Here is a 16,376-nt window from a genome sequence, read left to right as displayed (position 1 = left end):
GTCGTGTCTCTCACAGCCCTCTCCTCCCTCTCACACCGTCAGAGCTCCAGACTCAGTGATGAAAGCAGAGCGTCTCGTGCCTCCAGGCTGGACCTGACGGTGCGTTCCGGCCTCCCTCTGATCCATCTCACCGAACAGCTGTTTTCTCTGTGCTCAAAAAAATGTGTAGCTTTGCTGTTTTTGTTGAGGGCAAACTGCTCTGTTGACACTTTAACAAATGGAGCAGATAAACCCGAGTGTTTTCGTATGATACTCTGTTACCTGGCAACCTTATTGGGTGGTGTGGCTGCGGCCGGGCTGAGATGACGTGTTGAGATGTTGTTACCTGTGCTCCCCAACTCTCAGAGCTCCAGACTGAGCGACGACAGCCGGGTGTCCCGCGCCTCCAGATTAGACCTGCAGCCGGTGGGTGGCTCCGCACTCACACCACTGACGGCATGTGTGTGCACTAATCTTTAAAGGGATAGTTTGCCTATTTGCCTATTGCCATAATCCCTATAGTTATAGAGGTAGGTTCCTTACCTTTAATTATCGGTGCATGTTGTTTTGAGATCGGCGGGGCAAAGACGTGAGCTGCTCAGTGAACACAATGGAGGTGAATGGTACAGGTCCCTCAAAACTCATTAAATACACAATCCAACAACTCCAAAATGCTCTCATGGACAAGTTGTGACCTGCTCATTCACCAAATTATGAAAAATCATGTATAATTCTGTAACATTACGACACATGGAGCAAATACTCGGAACTACTTGCGCTTTTGATATCAGTCCGCCCAGTAGCTGTGTCTGGAATGTATTTCCGGTTATGCATTTGCCTTGAAAACAACTCACAACTTGTCCATGAGAGTGTTTTAGAGTTAAAAACCCTTTATTTTAGGGGGTACAGTTTAAAAAACACCAACGCGTGTCGGCTTGCGCCTTCCTCAGGGTGTCTGAAGACAAGAGACACATCCAAGTAATTATCATCATTGTTATAATTACTTGTGTCTCTTGTCTTCAGATGCAGAGTGGGGCGGGAGCTTGTAGCACTAGTGCCCTCCCCTGGAGCTGTGACACCCTCAACTCCAGTCTCCCTGAAACTGCCAGTTTGCGTCTGCCATTGGTTCACAGCAGTTTGAAGGCAGAAAAACTCAGAAATGCAATTTTGCACTTCCTTTTCTGCTGATATGTGCTCTAACACAAGAAAAATGCCACAGGAACATGTGAAAAGCTCAAAAAACACGATTTTCATGGGAGTGGGTCTTTAATGAGTTTGATGAGGAACAGGGGACCCGTACCGTTCACCTCCATTGTGTTCACTGAGCAGCTCACGTCTCTGCCCCGCAGATCTCAAAACAACATACACCTGTAATTATGACTACAGGGATTATGGCAATAGGCGAATTTGCCAAAATGTTGAACTATCCCTTTAACATCTAAAGTTCTGACCATTAACAAATGGAGTTGCAGTATCAGCTCGTCTACATGCAGATAACAAAAAGATAAATGAATGTGCACGCAGTTTTATTCTGAGTTGAAGTTTTACAAAACTTCCTGTTGTCTCAGCACGGTAGAGGAAGTACAGTCACTATGTCTAAGTCCAGATCTCTGTGTGCATCAGTCTTGTCTTTGTCCGTTAACACATGTTGGCAGGCACACTGACTGTGTGGTTGTGTTTCCTTTATTAAAAACAAGCCACACATGACTGCCAGTGATGATGATGAGCTTGTCTGACTTTTCCTGGGAAGGAGCCATAAAAGCTTGGTTATAGGTTTAAATGGACTTTTGAATGAATTGGTTTGTGCATATCTGTGTGTGTGTGTGATTTGCTCTGTACGGTGCCAATGCCTCTTACTCACAGCTGCACTTTTCCATACTAGTATAAATACACTGCTAACAGTCACAAGGTTCATTCTTGGACAAGGGTTGGACGGCTCCGTCTCTTGGCTCATGTCTCCTGCTTCCTTTTTCCACTCTCCTCATCTCAGAGCGCTTACGCTTCCTCTGACCTGTACGGCCTCAACGGTCTCTCCTCCTCCCGAAACCCCGGTTCAACTTTCAATGGTTACCAGGTCCGTATACAGACAAACACCAGATGGACACGTAGATCTAAACACACGGAGGAAAAAAACACTTGACAAATCTGTGGCGCTCCTCTGCAGCTGGGCCGCGACATGTGACGCTAGAGGCTTTCCAGTAGTGAAGTTAAAACTCTTCATTCACCTGCTGTCTTTTCTCTCCCACAAACAAACATTGTGCAGTTTTACAGGTCACTCAGTCACACCAGCCAGCAGCTCTGTCGTAGGGTTGGTTCCTTTATTTCCTGCTCACCTTTACCCCACTGTAACGTCCACTCAGTGTTAACTAGGGATGTCACGATTAGGCTACTTGTTTTCACAATTAATCACAGTATTAAACGCCACAATTATTTAACCGTAAAGATTCCTAAATACCAAAAGCAAAATTACACAACAACCGTGTGTAACTTTGTTTACGTTCCAAACAACTCCATCTCGTAACGTTCTGTTATTATCTCAGCTTGGTGAATGTGCAGGTCACAACTTGTCCACCAGAGCGTTGTGGAGTTGTTGGATTGTGTGTTTGATGAGGGAAACCAAGAAATCCCATTAGCCTCCATAGCGTAGCTCAGAGCAGCTCGTGGCTCTGCTCCACTGTTCTAAAAATATCTTGCACCGACAATTAAAGGTAATAAACCTACTGCTATGACTATAGGGATTATGGCAATGGGCCAATTTGCCAAAATGTTGAACTATCCCTTTAACGTAACACTAAATTAGTAGGAATTTAATTGTTGCACAGCATTTCTAAGAAAAAAAAAAGATTAAATAAAAAACTTCAAACATTTCCTCTAAAGGATTAATAATTGGTCCTATAATAGATTTTACACATTCATAGTGTTATAATAATTGCGATTATTTCTCTGACAATAATCGTACCAAGAAAATCTATAATCGTGACATCCCGAGTGTTAACACACAGGACTGAATGATGATCAAATGTTTTTAATAGAGATGTCCTGGGCTAGTTTTCACAAACACACAAAATCTAGTCTAATATAATGAATATAGGCTTATACAGTAATCAATTTGATTGTATTTATCATTCAGCCCTAACTTGTACCACTAGTCTTACGAGCATGTTATAATGAACTTCCTCATCTGAAGGGCAGAGGATTTGATGGTTAAGTCAAGAGCTTCCAGCTCAATGTGTCACTATGTTTTAAATTCACTGAGTGACTGCACACAGTTGTATGCTGAAGACACACATCAGGCACTGACAGGAGGCTGCAGGCTTCACGACTGAGTAGGAACGCATGCAACAACGTGTGTATCTGTTTCTGTTCTCTGCTGCTTACACTGTGTGTGTGTGTGTGTGTGTGTATGTGTGTGTGTGACATGTGACATGTGCAGACCTCCTTGTATGACGACTCAGCCAGTCTGTGCAGTGGATCACGCCGGGTCACTGGCTCCAGCTCCCATGTAAGACACAACTCAGCCACCGTGTGTGTGTGAACAGTGTTTTTTAATAGATTTTTACATTGATAGGATCTTTCCAGTCTAATTCTAAGTATCGGCTCTGTACGTAGTTGAAACGGTCACATCATGCACTGAACTAACAGTGGTTTAGTTTCTGAGTCGTGTTCTCTTTATCATGCATTTGCTACCTGTGTAGTTACAGTAATACAAGATGTGTGTTCTTGTTTAGTTTAGTGTGTTTATTTCGGTCTTGTAAAAACAAGTACAATAGACAAATATGAAAGTATAGGTACAAAACAAAACAAAAACACAACAAGCAATACTATGCACTTTGACTGAAAAGGTGTAGGCTGAAGCATCATCTTTTTTTGCCTACCCTTCTTTAATTAACATTTTCCGTTCACTAATTTAAAAACAAATTTTGACAGTACAAAAAACCTGCATATTCTACATACAGCAGTTTATGAGCACACTGGTATTTATAATTCAGTTTTATATGCATTAATAATACTATTTTTTAAAACTTTTTGAATCTGTTAAGCGTGTTGCACAGTTTGATTTCTAATTCTAGATTATTCCATTGATTGACTCCTTTAATTGATATACTGTACATCTTTGTTTCACATTTGTTCGTATACAGTAAGTCCCTCTTAGTTCATATCTACTGGTTCCAGTCTGAAACATCCTCTGGACACCATCTGGAAGCATATTATTATTTACTTTATACATTATTTGAGCAGTTTTATAGTCCAAAAGATCATTGAATTTTAAGGTCTGTAGGTTTATGAAAAATGTGTTTGTCGAGTCTCGATAATCAGCCCTGTTGATTATCCTTATTTGCTCTCTATGTAATATGTGTGTGCGTGCCTTGACATACACACAGACCCATGACTCTGTGTTTCCTCCGCAGCCTTTAGAGTACACTAGTTACCGCAGCTCCGGCTCCAGAGCCTCCAGCAGGGCCAGTTCAGCCCGAGCCAGCCCAGTGGTGAGCCCACACCCCACAGACACCCCGCTGCCCGCTCCAGGGTTTAAAGTGCATTAGCCCACGCCCCACAGTGTAAAATGATGATGCTCTCCCACTCCAACATGAAGCTTTATGATTCATGGTTCGACTGTAGAGGAATTCAGTACATAATCTCTCTCTCTGGGTGTTGCTGTGACTCCCAGTTCAGAGAATCCGACATTGTCAAAACACCATTGTGCTGTGTGCAGAACACAAGCAGGTATTACCTGATGGACTGCAGCACTTTTATAAATAATTGTGATGTTGGTGAATCATGAGGCGAAGCTCGAGTCCCTGCAATGAAATCACATTAATGCCTGAAATGTAACTATGAAAAAGCAAAGTGCACAGACTGTGTGTCATTAATCCAGTTCACCGAGTCTTGGAAGAGCCACAGTGCAGTTGCTTGTCTGGAGCCATCTGTCACAAGCCTGTAGCTGCAAAGTGCTTCACTTTAGACTCATTAGGCACAAAAAGAGGGAAAACAACTTTCTTTTTAACATTCTTTTTAGACGTCTGCTGATTTATTTGATCAGTCTCCTGTTTACGTACAGTAGAGGGGGCTTCATCACAGACCAAATCCAGCACCACATTTTGCGTCTCATATCTCATTCAGATAAAGGAGCTGCTCTCAGACATTCTTATTAATGGGACGTCATGATCATAGAGGGCAAAATGAAACGTGGGCCCAGTCACAGAGTCTTCCTGTTATTCCCAGATTTTCTCTGTGACAGCTGGAATTGGGCCAGATGTGACGGTAGCATCTTTGAATCACGCTGCACACGGGCCAGATGTGGGCCGTGGGGTAGCCTACAGTACCATCACTGGGACTTTATGGATTTATTTTGCTACCTGTGTTGCATTCATGTCAGTGGTCTTTCTTTGTGATACAATATAAAATAAAAAAAATGTGATAATATAGTTTTTTGTAGGCTCCTTTTGGCTCTTCCATGGGGACAAACAATCTCAGTTAAAAAAAACAAAAAACAAAGAGAACATTTGTGGATATAACTGGATTAGATTTAAGACAATAAGATACGTGATCATTTCTCATTAACTCTCTCCTGTCTCATCTTCATATGATTTCCTTCCTGGCTGCTCTCTGCTCTCTGCTGACCCCCACTCTCTGTGCTTGGTTTCCTTGTTGTTGTGTTTCGCCCCCTGGTGGCCGATGTAGGACAACTGCGGCTCTGTTGCCAGTTTTTTGCGGAGCGCGGCCAGCAGCAGCGGCCTGCCCCGGGACTTGGACGACGTTACTATTCCTGACTTTTCAGATGTGAGTGGCTTTGCCCCCGCAGGAGGCCGAGGCTATGAAGTGAGCTGAATCTTTGCTTTTCCACCGTGTGCACTCTGCCTGGAACAACCATGGCTGATGGTTGATGGTGTGATGTTTCTAGTGTTTTGTTTTTTTATTCCAACACATGGTTTGCTGTTGAATGACCAGTTAATGATGATAAAGTGTTTGGTCACCAGTCTACTAATTATTGGCATGGCGTTGCATCATAATAAAGGTGTGGTGTTTTTCAGGCATGTTGATGAACAGAGAGCGTACTGCGAGACTGGAGGTGTTGTTTTGTCGTTGTGTTGCTTTTTCATTAGGAAACATTGAGCGAGATGTGCTGAGCTGTGTGTAGAAGGGTTTTGAGACTTCCTTCCTTCCTCCGTCAGTTGGTCCTCTTGGCCCTGTGGCCTCTGAATCCCCCTCTGGTCTCACTCTGTTCTATTTGTCTCAACAGGTGGAAGACAGAGATTATCTAGAAAAGGTGAGTGGAAAATTCTTTCACAAAATATTTCACAAAATATAGCGTTTTTTTGTTTTCTTTTGTTTTTTTGATTGAATAATTTCCATGGAGATGAATTCTTTCTGTCTGTCTTCCTCAGGGATCTCGAGCAGCTTCTGCTCTAACTGCAGGAACCCTCACCTCTTTAGGTGGGACGTCCTCCAGGAGAGGAAGCGGGGACACAGCCATAACCGCAGACACTGAGACGTCCATACGAGAAATCAAGGTAAAGCTGAAGAGATGCAACTTCCAAAAGACACAGAGGACACATCCACGCAGAGTTATAGAAAGATTTAGTTAGATGGTATTCATTATTGGAAAGTCACTATAATCTAATAATCTAAAATAAGTGGATTCTGTTTATCACAGTGAATTAAGCTTGATCTTTCCTTTCCAACAGTGTTGTCTAGGGCAAGACGACTTATTTACTGTACTGTATGTCATATTGATAGTTATTAAATGTCTGTTTATTTACAACATGAAATGTAAGTTGCTTTTGCTTTCACTTGTGCAGTAAAATGATTTTATTTCCATATTGATCCATCCAGCCTCTTTAAAAACAGCAGCCGCTTTGTGTCAGAGCAGAAACTATCCAGAGTTAAATCTTAGTGTGTGTACACATGAGGAAATCCAGTGTAGAGCTGCAGGCATTAAGTAATCTCTCTAAATAACGCTTTCCTTAATTAAACTTAAGTCCTTAAGTCCAGAGTTGACACAAATAGAAACAACAAGCATCCAGCGTCCTGCTGCTGCTGCTCTGTGCTGTGTTCATATCATTTTCTTTGTTTCTGCCAAACCCACCGTGTCTTTGTCCTGCTTCACCTTCCCTGACACTGTCACACTCTGCTTCTCTGCTTCTCCGCTCACTGCCGCCGCGCTCGTCGCCAGGAGATTCATGAACTGAAGGATCAGATTCAAGATGTGGAAACCAAGTATACGCAGAACCTAAAAGAAGCCAAGGTATAAGTCTGAGACCAGATCCAGAGTGTCGACTAATCCGCTGCTGTGGTTTATTTCTCTGTTTTTTTCCCCCCTCAATATCAGTCAGATCAGTGCAGACTACACCGGCTACTTTAATGAGATTCTTTTTCATTCACAAAAGATCAACAACAGACAACCTGATGAATTGGAAATGAAATAAATGATGAAGGCTTTTGCTCTGGCTATAAAACAATTGTCTCATTCAGACAATAACCTAGAAGCAATACTGCTTCTCCAGACCCAACACAAACAGTGACACACACGGAAAGTGTGTTTTTAATAAAGAGAAAAAATAGCTGCAGTTTCACTGGCAAAGTTGCATCTGCATGTTGTATCTTTCTTCATTTGATCTTGTGTGCCGGCCTTTACTTCTTTACTTCCATTTTCATCTACCAGCCTTATCAGTTCTGTGGCGCAGTTGAAATATCCCCCTGTCCGAAGTCTCCATCCTGTGTTAGATAGATGTGATAGAGGAGAGTAAGACTCCACGGTTTGGTTTGATAGCATGTTATATATGAGCCTGCAACCACCTCTAATAGCCTCCTATTGTCTTTGTAATGACACCAGGATGCTTTAGTAGAAGTGGAGGAGAAGTACCGTAAAGCCATGGTGTCCAACGCCCAGCTGGACAATGAGAAGAACAACCTCATGTACCAGGTGGACACGCTGAAGGACTCGCTCATGGAGCTGGAGGAGCTGCTGTCCGAGTCCCGCCGGGAGTACGAGGACAAAGTCAAGGTACTGTACGGCAGACAGACACAAAGACTGAGGGTTATGCAGAATGATGCTGCATGGTATTCAGTTTATCAGAATAAAACATGACACACACAGCACATCCTCTGGACCTTCACTTTGCTCTTTTTCAGTCAGTCCTTCCCCAATCCCCTGTAGGTTCACACTCCCAACCTGTAAAAGGCTTTAGCTGACTTGCTGTCCACTCCTTACGCAATTCTAAACCACGGTTGATGCTTTATTTTGACTTTAGGCTTTATAGATAAAGTAAAACAGTAGTGTAATGCAGAAGACACAGTTGAATCGGATGAAGACATTGACAGCAATGGAAGAGTCATCTTTCATGTCATGTTTGTCATGTAATTGTGTGTGTGGGGGGGGCACCCGCCATTCCGACATCCCACTAGTCCGACATTGGCCTCTAATTGTCTAAATGGCAACACTTAATTTTCTATCAAATGTCCCGTCATTCTGGAAATTCTTGCCTCCTATGGTCGGAATGACGGTATTTTTTTCTTTTTTTTAACATCTTGCCTTTCCGACAATTCCTTTGATAGCTTATTTTTTCCCCAAAAGATTTTGCACTGGTTGGGTTTAGGCAACGATGAAAGGAGTTGGTTATGTTTAGTAAAAGACCAGGTAGAGGCTAGACAGGCCAGATCGATAGAATCCAAAGTAGGAGGGAGCCACCTGTTGAGTAACGCACATTTCTATATCGAAAGCCTTGTTGGAATGGTGGGACGTTCGCATGTCGGAATAGCGTTATGTCTAAATGGTGGGATGTCGGAATGACAGCATGTAACCGTGTATGTGACATGTTTGCTCCAGATGAAGTTGCTGATGATCAAACTGTCTCTCGTTCCCTGCAGGAATTTGATCGAGAGAAACACGCTCACAGTGTCCTTCAGTTCCAGTTCAGTGAAATGAAAGAGACGCTAAAACAAAGCGAAGAGCTGCTTAATGTGAGTATTTGTGTCCTGGTGTCACTGAGGTGAAACAGGAACCTTCTGGATTAAAAAAGACAGATTTTTACAAAAAAACCATGAAGCAGTGACTCAGTTTGTCGCTTACACAAGCTTCATGTTGAGGTGCTTTTCACAGCTCTCTTTCCTTCTCACCCTTGTGCATGCTTGCGCTGCACTTTTTCACACACTTTTTCTCTCTCTCTCTCTCTTCCTCTCAATCTTTTGTTTTCCTCTTCCTGCTATTCAGGAGATCCGTCAGCTACGGCTGAAACAGGATGGTTTTGTTAGAGAAGTATCTGACCTGCAGGAGACAGTGGAGTGGAAGGATAAAAAAATTGGGGTACGGCCCTCAAGCTCTCATTGTTGAGTTCTCTATCGTTAATCCAATATCACCTTTGCATGACACTGAACACCTTTTTGCTTCATTTTCTTCTCCAAACATTCCTTCTTCCTCTGTACCCTCTGCTGCTCTTGGCTCCGCTCAGGCCTTAGAGCGACAGAAAGAATACTCAGATGCAATCCGAACTGAGCGCGACGAGCTCAGAGAGGAGGTGGTGAAGCTCAAAGACATTCTGAAGGTGAAACCCGTAATTATTGAACGTGAAAGTAATTACCCAGCTGCTGTTACTGGTAAAAATGTTGAATCATCTGTGTTTAATGAGAATACACAGGGTTTACATGTGTGTAACCAGTGTCTTTTCACTCTGTTTAGAAACATGGAATAGTTTTGGGACCTGATCTTAACGTCAACGGGGACATCGGTGGAGCAGAAGTTGACGGGTCCACCGGTGGAGACTCTGCCCAGCAACCAGCTCAGGATTCACAGACCCCCCCGGCCCCGACAGAGGGGAACAGCATGCTCGGTAAAACACACTGTGTAATTACAGCTTTGTTGCCTCTAAGTGCATGGCTTAGCATAACACCAGCTGAAGACTTTCCCTCCCACATGATAGTCAGTAGCGAGACAGTCTGTAGGCAAGTATTCTAGAAATAAACTCTCAGTATTTTCTTTTTCAACAATTGGTGTTATAATTTGTATATACTGAACGTCTCATTTTAAAGTAATATTTTGGCAAATCGGCCCATTGCCATAATCCCTATAGTCATAGAAGTAGGTTTGTTACCTTTAATTGTCGGCACAAGCTATTTTCTAACCCTAACCCTATTTTTTAGAACAGCGGAGCAGAGCCGTGAGCTGCTCAGAGCTACGCTACAGAGGCTAATGGGATTTCTCGGTTTCCCTCATCAAACTCATCAAATACACAATCCAACAACTCCAAAACGCTCTGGTGGACAAGTTGTGACCTGCACATTCACCACGCTATGAGATAATAATGGAACGTTACGAGACAGAGTTTTTTTCGAGGTAAATACAGAGACTGCTTGCTGAAAAACTGCCCCAGAGGGAAACGCGCATCAGCGGTTTTGCATGAATTTACCTCTAAAACAACTCTGTCTGGTAACGTTCCGTTATTATCTCATAGCGTGGTGAATGTGCAGGTCACAACTTGTCCACCAGAGCGTTGTGGAGTTGTTGGATTGTGTATTTGATGAGTTTGATGTGGGAAACCAAGAAATCCCATTAGCCTCCGTAGCCTAGCTCTGAGCAGCTTGCGGCTCTACGCCGTTCTAAAAATAGCCAGTTGCACTGACAAGTAAAGGTAACGAACCTACTCCGAAAACTATAGGGATTATGGCAATGGGTCAATTTGCCAAATTTTGAACTATCCTTTTAAATTCAGGAAATGCAAAACAGTAACCTGTAATATGGAGAATGGCTTCAGTAGTGCAAATATTCAACTGGATACACAAATGACTGACTGTTCACATTTCAATTTTAAAAATGAACTTTATTAAATCATAATTTGAACGACTATGCTCCATATGTGCAGTATAGTAGAGGAGGATGGAGTGAACTCTTCAGCTGTCGGTGCTGAGCTCCTGTGCTGTGCTAACTAACACTGATCTTAAAGGATAAGTCTGGTGACTGGATTTCTCTTGAGAGTGAAAAATATGTTTTGTAGATTTGTGAGGAAAGAGAGGGAGACACACACACACACTCCCAGGACCAGGTCCATTAAGTAGCTGCTCTGGAGCTGTTAGTGCTCAGGCTGTGAGCCAGCATGGACGATGTCTTTAACATGCTGGGGACAATCCAAGTTTGAACATCAGTGATTCTGTGGCAACTAGACTGTGTCAGCTGATGAAGATGGCCCTAACTAGATTAAATTAAACAGACCATGTGATGCAAGTGAAGTGAATGGTGTGTCTATGCACTCACTCCACTGTGCTGTAGAGCTCTGTTGTTTCCAAAAATCATTGAACCACCACACTGTTGTACCGGGAGACCTGTTCCCATCGCTGTGTCTGACAAACAACGTCCTGCTGGCATTAATACTCACAGCGCACCCACTTTGTATTAATGCACAGCTGAAAACAGTCCCCACTATTTACCCCTGTGTGGGAAATGTGCAACGAAGAACTAAAACACAGTGTTTCACAGGAAATAACTGTGGTTTATTTAGACAAAACAAATCAGTGGCTGAGTGCCACAGTCAGAAAGCTGGTAGCTAGTTATTTAACCTCAGTCTCTCTATGGAAAAGCCATATGAGCAAAATGAAGAGAACTGCAAGAACTATCCTTTAAGCAGCATCCATCCGCCTGCTTTCCTGCACAAACCGAAGATTTCACCTAACACACTCACTTTACCTTCATTACTAATGTTTCAGCTTTTCTAATGTTTCTCCTGCATGTCAGCTCACGCATTTTAGTTCTCGTTCACCTCTAACTCTGTTACAGGTGGTCATGTCATAGTGTGTAAAATGTTGAACAGTGATTGAGAATTATTTTGATATAAATAATATTTGACATGTTTCTGTGTTATTGTATAGACTGTGTTATTGTATAGACAGTGTATTACTGTATTAGACTCTTGAGCTGCAGCCTCTTCTACTGTCACACTGATGTTCTGGGACTCAAGGACGTCAGTGTTGTCCCTGTGTTTCTTCCTCCTCTTCCTCCTCTTCCTCCTCTTCCTCATCTTCTTCTTCTTCATGTGCTTCTCTTCAATCATCTTGGCTCTGAGCTTCTCTTCCTGCCCACTGAACCAATCAGGTGTTCTGTCGTGCCCTCTGACCTCTCTGCTGATGCACTTCCTGGTGAAGATTACGCTTTTTGAAAATCATGTCTTGAATCAAGCTTCTCTTTTTTTTTGTTTTTACTTTTGGGCCTTTTATCACCGTCTGCTCTTCATGATCTCTCAGGCAACACAGAGGAGACTCAGTTGAGACGTAGCGAAGAGGAAGAGGTGGATCCAGAGCAGCGAAAAGAGATGCTGAAAGAGGAAGCCAAAGAGAATCAGTTGAACTCTGATACGTCCCGTAATGTCACCGACGTGTCCACAGCGGAAACACCGAGCGAAGAACAGCCTGCAGAAGAACAACAGACATGCTTACCCACGGAGGGAGACGGCGTGGAAGAAAATGGCCTGAATGTTGATAGTAATGATCAGTCAATCGCAGAAGCCAAAGATATCATAATTTGCAGCGCTGAACCTCAGGAAGTTGTAATAAATGCTGAGGACAATGTTCAAGAAAGCGAAAAGACGCCTGAAGGTGGAGATTCAGGAGAAACTAGTCACCCAGATGTAGAGGAGGTGGAGAGTAAAAGCAGCGATGAGCTTAGAGAAACATGTAACAAGGTTGGTGAAGAGCAAGAAAGCAAACAGACAGATGCTGAAGAAAGTAATCTGAGGAATACAGAACAGTGTCCTCAGCCAGATGTTAGCACGGGGGTTATGGAAGTGAACGTACCTCAAGAGACCGCCCCAGCTGTGTCCAACACCGACTCCCAACAAGAGCCTGAGAACACAGAGGAGGCAGAGAACGACGAGGCAGAAGAGGTAGCCAATAAATCTCAGAGCACTCCTGCTTCAGGGAAGAAGAAGAAAAGGAGGAAGAGAGGCAAAAAGAAAGGGAACCAACAAAAGGATAAAACAGAACAAGAAAATGGCAAAACAGAACCAGAGGTACAAGTAGCTAAAAGAGATAAAGGGTCAGCGACAGAACCTGAAACCCTCAAAGAATCAAATACAACTCGAGTTGAGAAAGAGCAGGAGAGGAAAGAAACCAAGGAAGTAGAGAAAGAGGAGGAGAGGAAAAAAACCAAGGAAGTAGAGAAAGAGCAGGAGAGGAAAGAAACCAAGGAAGTAGAGAAAGAGGAGGAGAGGAAAGAAACCAAGGAAGTAGAGAAAGAGGAGGAGAGGAAAGAAACCAAGGAAGTAGAGAAAGAGGAGAGGAAAGAAACCAAGGAAGTAGAGAAAGAGGAGAGGAAAGAAACCAAGGAAGTAGAGAAAGAGGAGGAGAGGAAAGAAACTGTGGAAGTAGATACAGCAAAAGCAGTGGAACCCACTGAAGCCACTTCTCACAAAGACGCTGTCAAAGAACAGAGAACGGATCATGTTACAAAGGAGCAAGACAAGGAGCAAACTCCAGAGATGGAGACAGTAGAAGAAATAAAAGAAGCAGCACCCGAGGAAACTGAAACTCCCAATGAAATAACCGTGGATCATGTTACAGATGAACAGAACAAAGAACAGAGTTCAGAAACAGAACCAGTAGAACCAGTAGAGGCAGCGGCACCGACTGAAACCTCTGCTCATGTTGAGACCGTCATCGATCCAGCAACAGAACCTGCAAAGGACAATGAACAGACCTTGGAAACGAGTCCTCCAGAGGACAGTGTCGGCTGCTCTGAGCTTGTTGACAGCACCAACAACGGGTCTGTCAAAGAGTGTACCAACGATGTAGATAATGATGAAAGTAAAACCGTTGCAACCAATGATGAGGACATCCATAAAGAGTCAGACATGGTCGATTGCGTAGAGCATGAAGTTGGTTCTGTTGACGAGATGAAACCAGAATGCTCAGTTGAACCAGAACCAGAACCAGTTAAACCAGAAAACAACCTTGAACCAAACACTGAGCTTCCAAACAGTGATGACGTTGCCGCTGATGCACCCGAGTCCATGGACAAAAGCTCCGAGAGGGAGGACATGACACCAGCGTCACTGCCGCACGCCGACGACCTCACCGACCGTCTCAGCTCGTCCGTCTCAGAGCCGTCGTCAGAAGTGTCCCAAGCTAACGACACGGGTGCTGAGGTGGAAACTGAGACGGTTAAAGATGAAAAGGAACTGGAAACAGAGACTGAACAAGAATGCGTCGCTCACTCTGCCGTTCCTCTCAGTCATGACGCTGGTGAGTCAGAGGTAGAACAAGATGGAGCTCAACAGGAGGAGGAGAGCACAGAGTTGAAGGAATCTGAACCAGACAGCTCCTCACATGAGGAGACGAGTAATAGTTGTACTAGTGTGTCCATGACGGATAACACCGATGTATTAGTCACTGAGCAGAGTCTGTTGAAGACTGAAGCTGAGGTCCAACCTGTAGATGATGTAGTCAGCCAAACGGAACAGACTGATGACTCAAATGCTGAGAGATCTTTGGAAACAGCTGCGATCAATACAACTGATGCTCTAAATACAAATACAACTGATGGTGTAAATACAGCAGACTCTCCACAAGACGCCACAGGGAGCGGTTCCTCTGGTGAACAGGACCTCAGCCCTGAAGATGCAGCTGCTGCCGAGGATCCTGAACAGAAGCTCAGCGACAACGATCAGCAAAGTGAGACGACTGAGCAGCAACCTCCTGAATCCAGTGACGACAAACCCGAGGAGGACTCGCCTCAACCCAACCAGCAGGGCAGCGATAAAGAGGACGATGAAGATGCAGATGAAGATGATGAAGGGCAGTCGTTTGATTTCGATGACATGGATGTCGAAGCAGCGGTAGCAACAGATCTCCCCAGAACTCCAGATCAGGTAGAAGCCGAGGAGGCAGTTGAAATCAGCCCGTGCGAAAGCGACGACGCCAGTTCCCAGCCGTGTCAGAGCAACAGCGAGACAGAGGACCAGACAGAGGACAACACACAGAACAGGCCGGTGGAGAGCAGCAACAACGGTGGTGACCAGGTAGATGCACTAGGTGAAGAGTCGGACGGTGTCCCTCAAGACAAGCAGAACTCTGTGACTCAGGAGGAAGCAGCAGCAGCAGCAGACGGGACAAAGGCTCCGAGTGTCGAGGAGCTCAGTGTTGCGGCAGAGAACATGAACCAGGAAACTTTGTTACCAGTAGAAGAAGGATTAGACGCCGTTAAGCACGAGCTGCAGAGCGATGATTTGGTTATACCAAAGAGCACAGAGCAAGTGGCTGGTAACAAAGAGCCACCGCAGGCGGGCAAAGACGCAAAGAAGAACGGCAAGAAAGGCAAAGGCAAGGGCAAAGAGGAGTGTAAGATGTCTTAGCTCAGAGACAGTTTAGATTTATTTGATATTCCTTCACTAGTCTTTGCTTAGCTGCTAATAAATTGGTGGAATAAATATCTGTAAAACCTCACAGCACTTTGATTATTTCCCTGTTGGACATTGATGTAAGTATGTATGTTTTTTTTATAAGATTCAAATGAACAGTCCAAAGTCCAAACATCAGTCTTCATGGGGGTCAAAGAAAATGATAAATGTATAGATGAGGCTACAAAGTGTGAGATAACAACACTGCACCTTATACTGTATAACAACAACGTCTGTTGAGTTGATGCACATTTGTCGAGCTGCTTCTAGTGTTTTGTGGAGGATATTGCCCTGCTGTGGCTCTGCAACAGTGTCACACACCACCTGTTCTGCTTCATGCAACTCTCAAGGAACTCATTCATATGTTTCACAGTTTCACACACAGATGATATAGTAATTGCTCACTGTCATGAATACTAGTACACTTGTTTTTACATGTTCCAGCCACAATGTTGAAGAAAAAAATCAAACATGTGCCTGTTGACTGGGGTTACTGAGACTGTAAAGCCATTTCCAAAAAACATGTATGATAAATGCATATTGTTGCACTTAATGGAAACAATGAATGTGGTGCCTGAACAGTGAAATGCCAATAAATACCCTGTTGTTACCAGTTTGACATCTTGATGTAAATCCATTTTTCTGCGGAATTCACTTGTGTGACACGATGAAAAACAGCAGTTGAGCTCCTGGTGAGAAACGTCAGGACTGTTTGTTTAATTGAGCCTGTTTCTACTCAGATGTCCATGTGGACATGTTGTTTGCTCATGTAGCCTGGATGTAGTTCTCCCAGCTCCACAGCCTGTGCATGCTATAATCACCCCTCATACTCCATCATTTCCCTCCGTGGATTCCTGCTCTGTTGCATGCATCAACCTCCCACCCTGACCCAGCCCCTCCCCCCATACCATCCCCTTGGCTCCTCACACTCCTGGTATGTCAATTTATTATTTCTTCTTGCAGTTGGGATTGTTGTATTGATGTATTATGATGCATGACATTTGAATTAATATGTGACAA

General features: G+C 43.8%; 1 protein-coding gene across 14 annotated transcripts in view; it reads left to right on the top strand.

Annotated features, from left to right (window-relative positions):
- lrrfip1a (leucine rich repeat (in FLII) interacting protein 1a) overlaps nucleotides 1-16,376 on the top strand; it is a 52,706-nt gene that overhangs the window by 33,021 nt on the left and 3,309 nt on the right. For 3 of the 14 annotated variants that reach the window (XM_083996606.1, XM_083996605.1, XM_083996604.1), the window contains 9 exons: nucleotides 6,221-6,247; nucleotides 6,366-6,491; nucleotides 7,154-7,225; nucleotides 7,814-7,984; nucleotides 8,848-8,940; nucleotides 9,191-9,283; nucleotides 9,429-9,521; nucleotides 9,656-9,806; nucleotides 12,208-16,371. In XM_083996606.1, coding sequence (XP_083852732.1) covers nucleotides 6,221-6,247; nucleotides 6,366-6,491; nucleotides 7,154-7,225; nucleotides 7,814-7,984; nucleotides 8,848-8,940; nucleotides 9,191-9,283; nucleotides 9,429-9,521; nucleotides 9,656-9,806; nucleotides 12,208-15,311 — 3,930 coding nt within the window. In that variant the 3' untranslated portion in view covers nucleotides 15,312-16,371. Of the gene's footprint in view, nucleotides 1-42; nucleotides 100-345; nucleotides 406-1,969; nucleotides 2,054-3,412; nucleotides 3,482-4,388; nucleotides 4,467-5,661; nucleotides 5,800-6,220; nucleotides 6,248-6,365; nucleotides 6,492-7,153; nucleotides 7,226-7,813; nucleotides 7,985-8,847; nucleotides 8,941-9,190; nucleotides 9,284-9,428; nucleotides 9,522-9,655; nucleotides 9,807-12,207; nucleotides 16,372-16,376 lie in introns of those variants that run through there. The other 11 variants (XM_083996614.1, XM_083996613.1, XM_083996611.1 and 8 more) reach the window with 11 other exon arrangements.

This window comes from Trachurus trachurus (assembly GCF_905171665.1).
Source record: "Trachurus trachurus genome assembly, chromosome: 21".
Lineage (NCBI taxonomy): Eukaryota > Metazoa > Chordata > Actinopteri > Carangiformes > Carangidae > Trachurus > Trachurus trachurus.
This window is presented reverse-complemented; position numbering and strand designations above follow the sequence as displayed.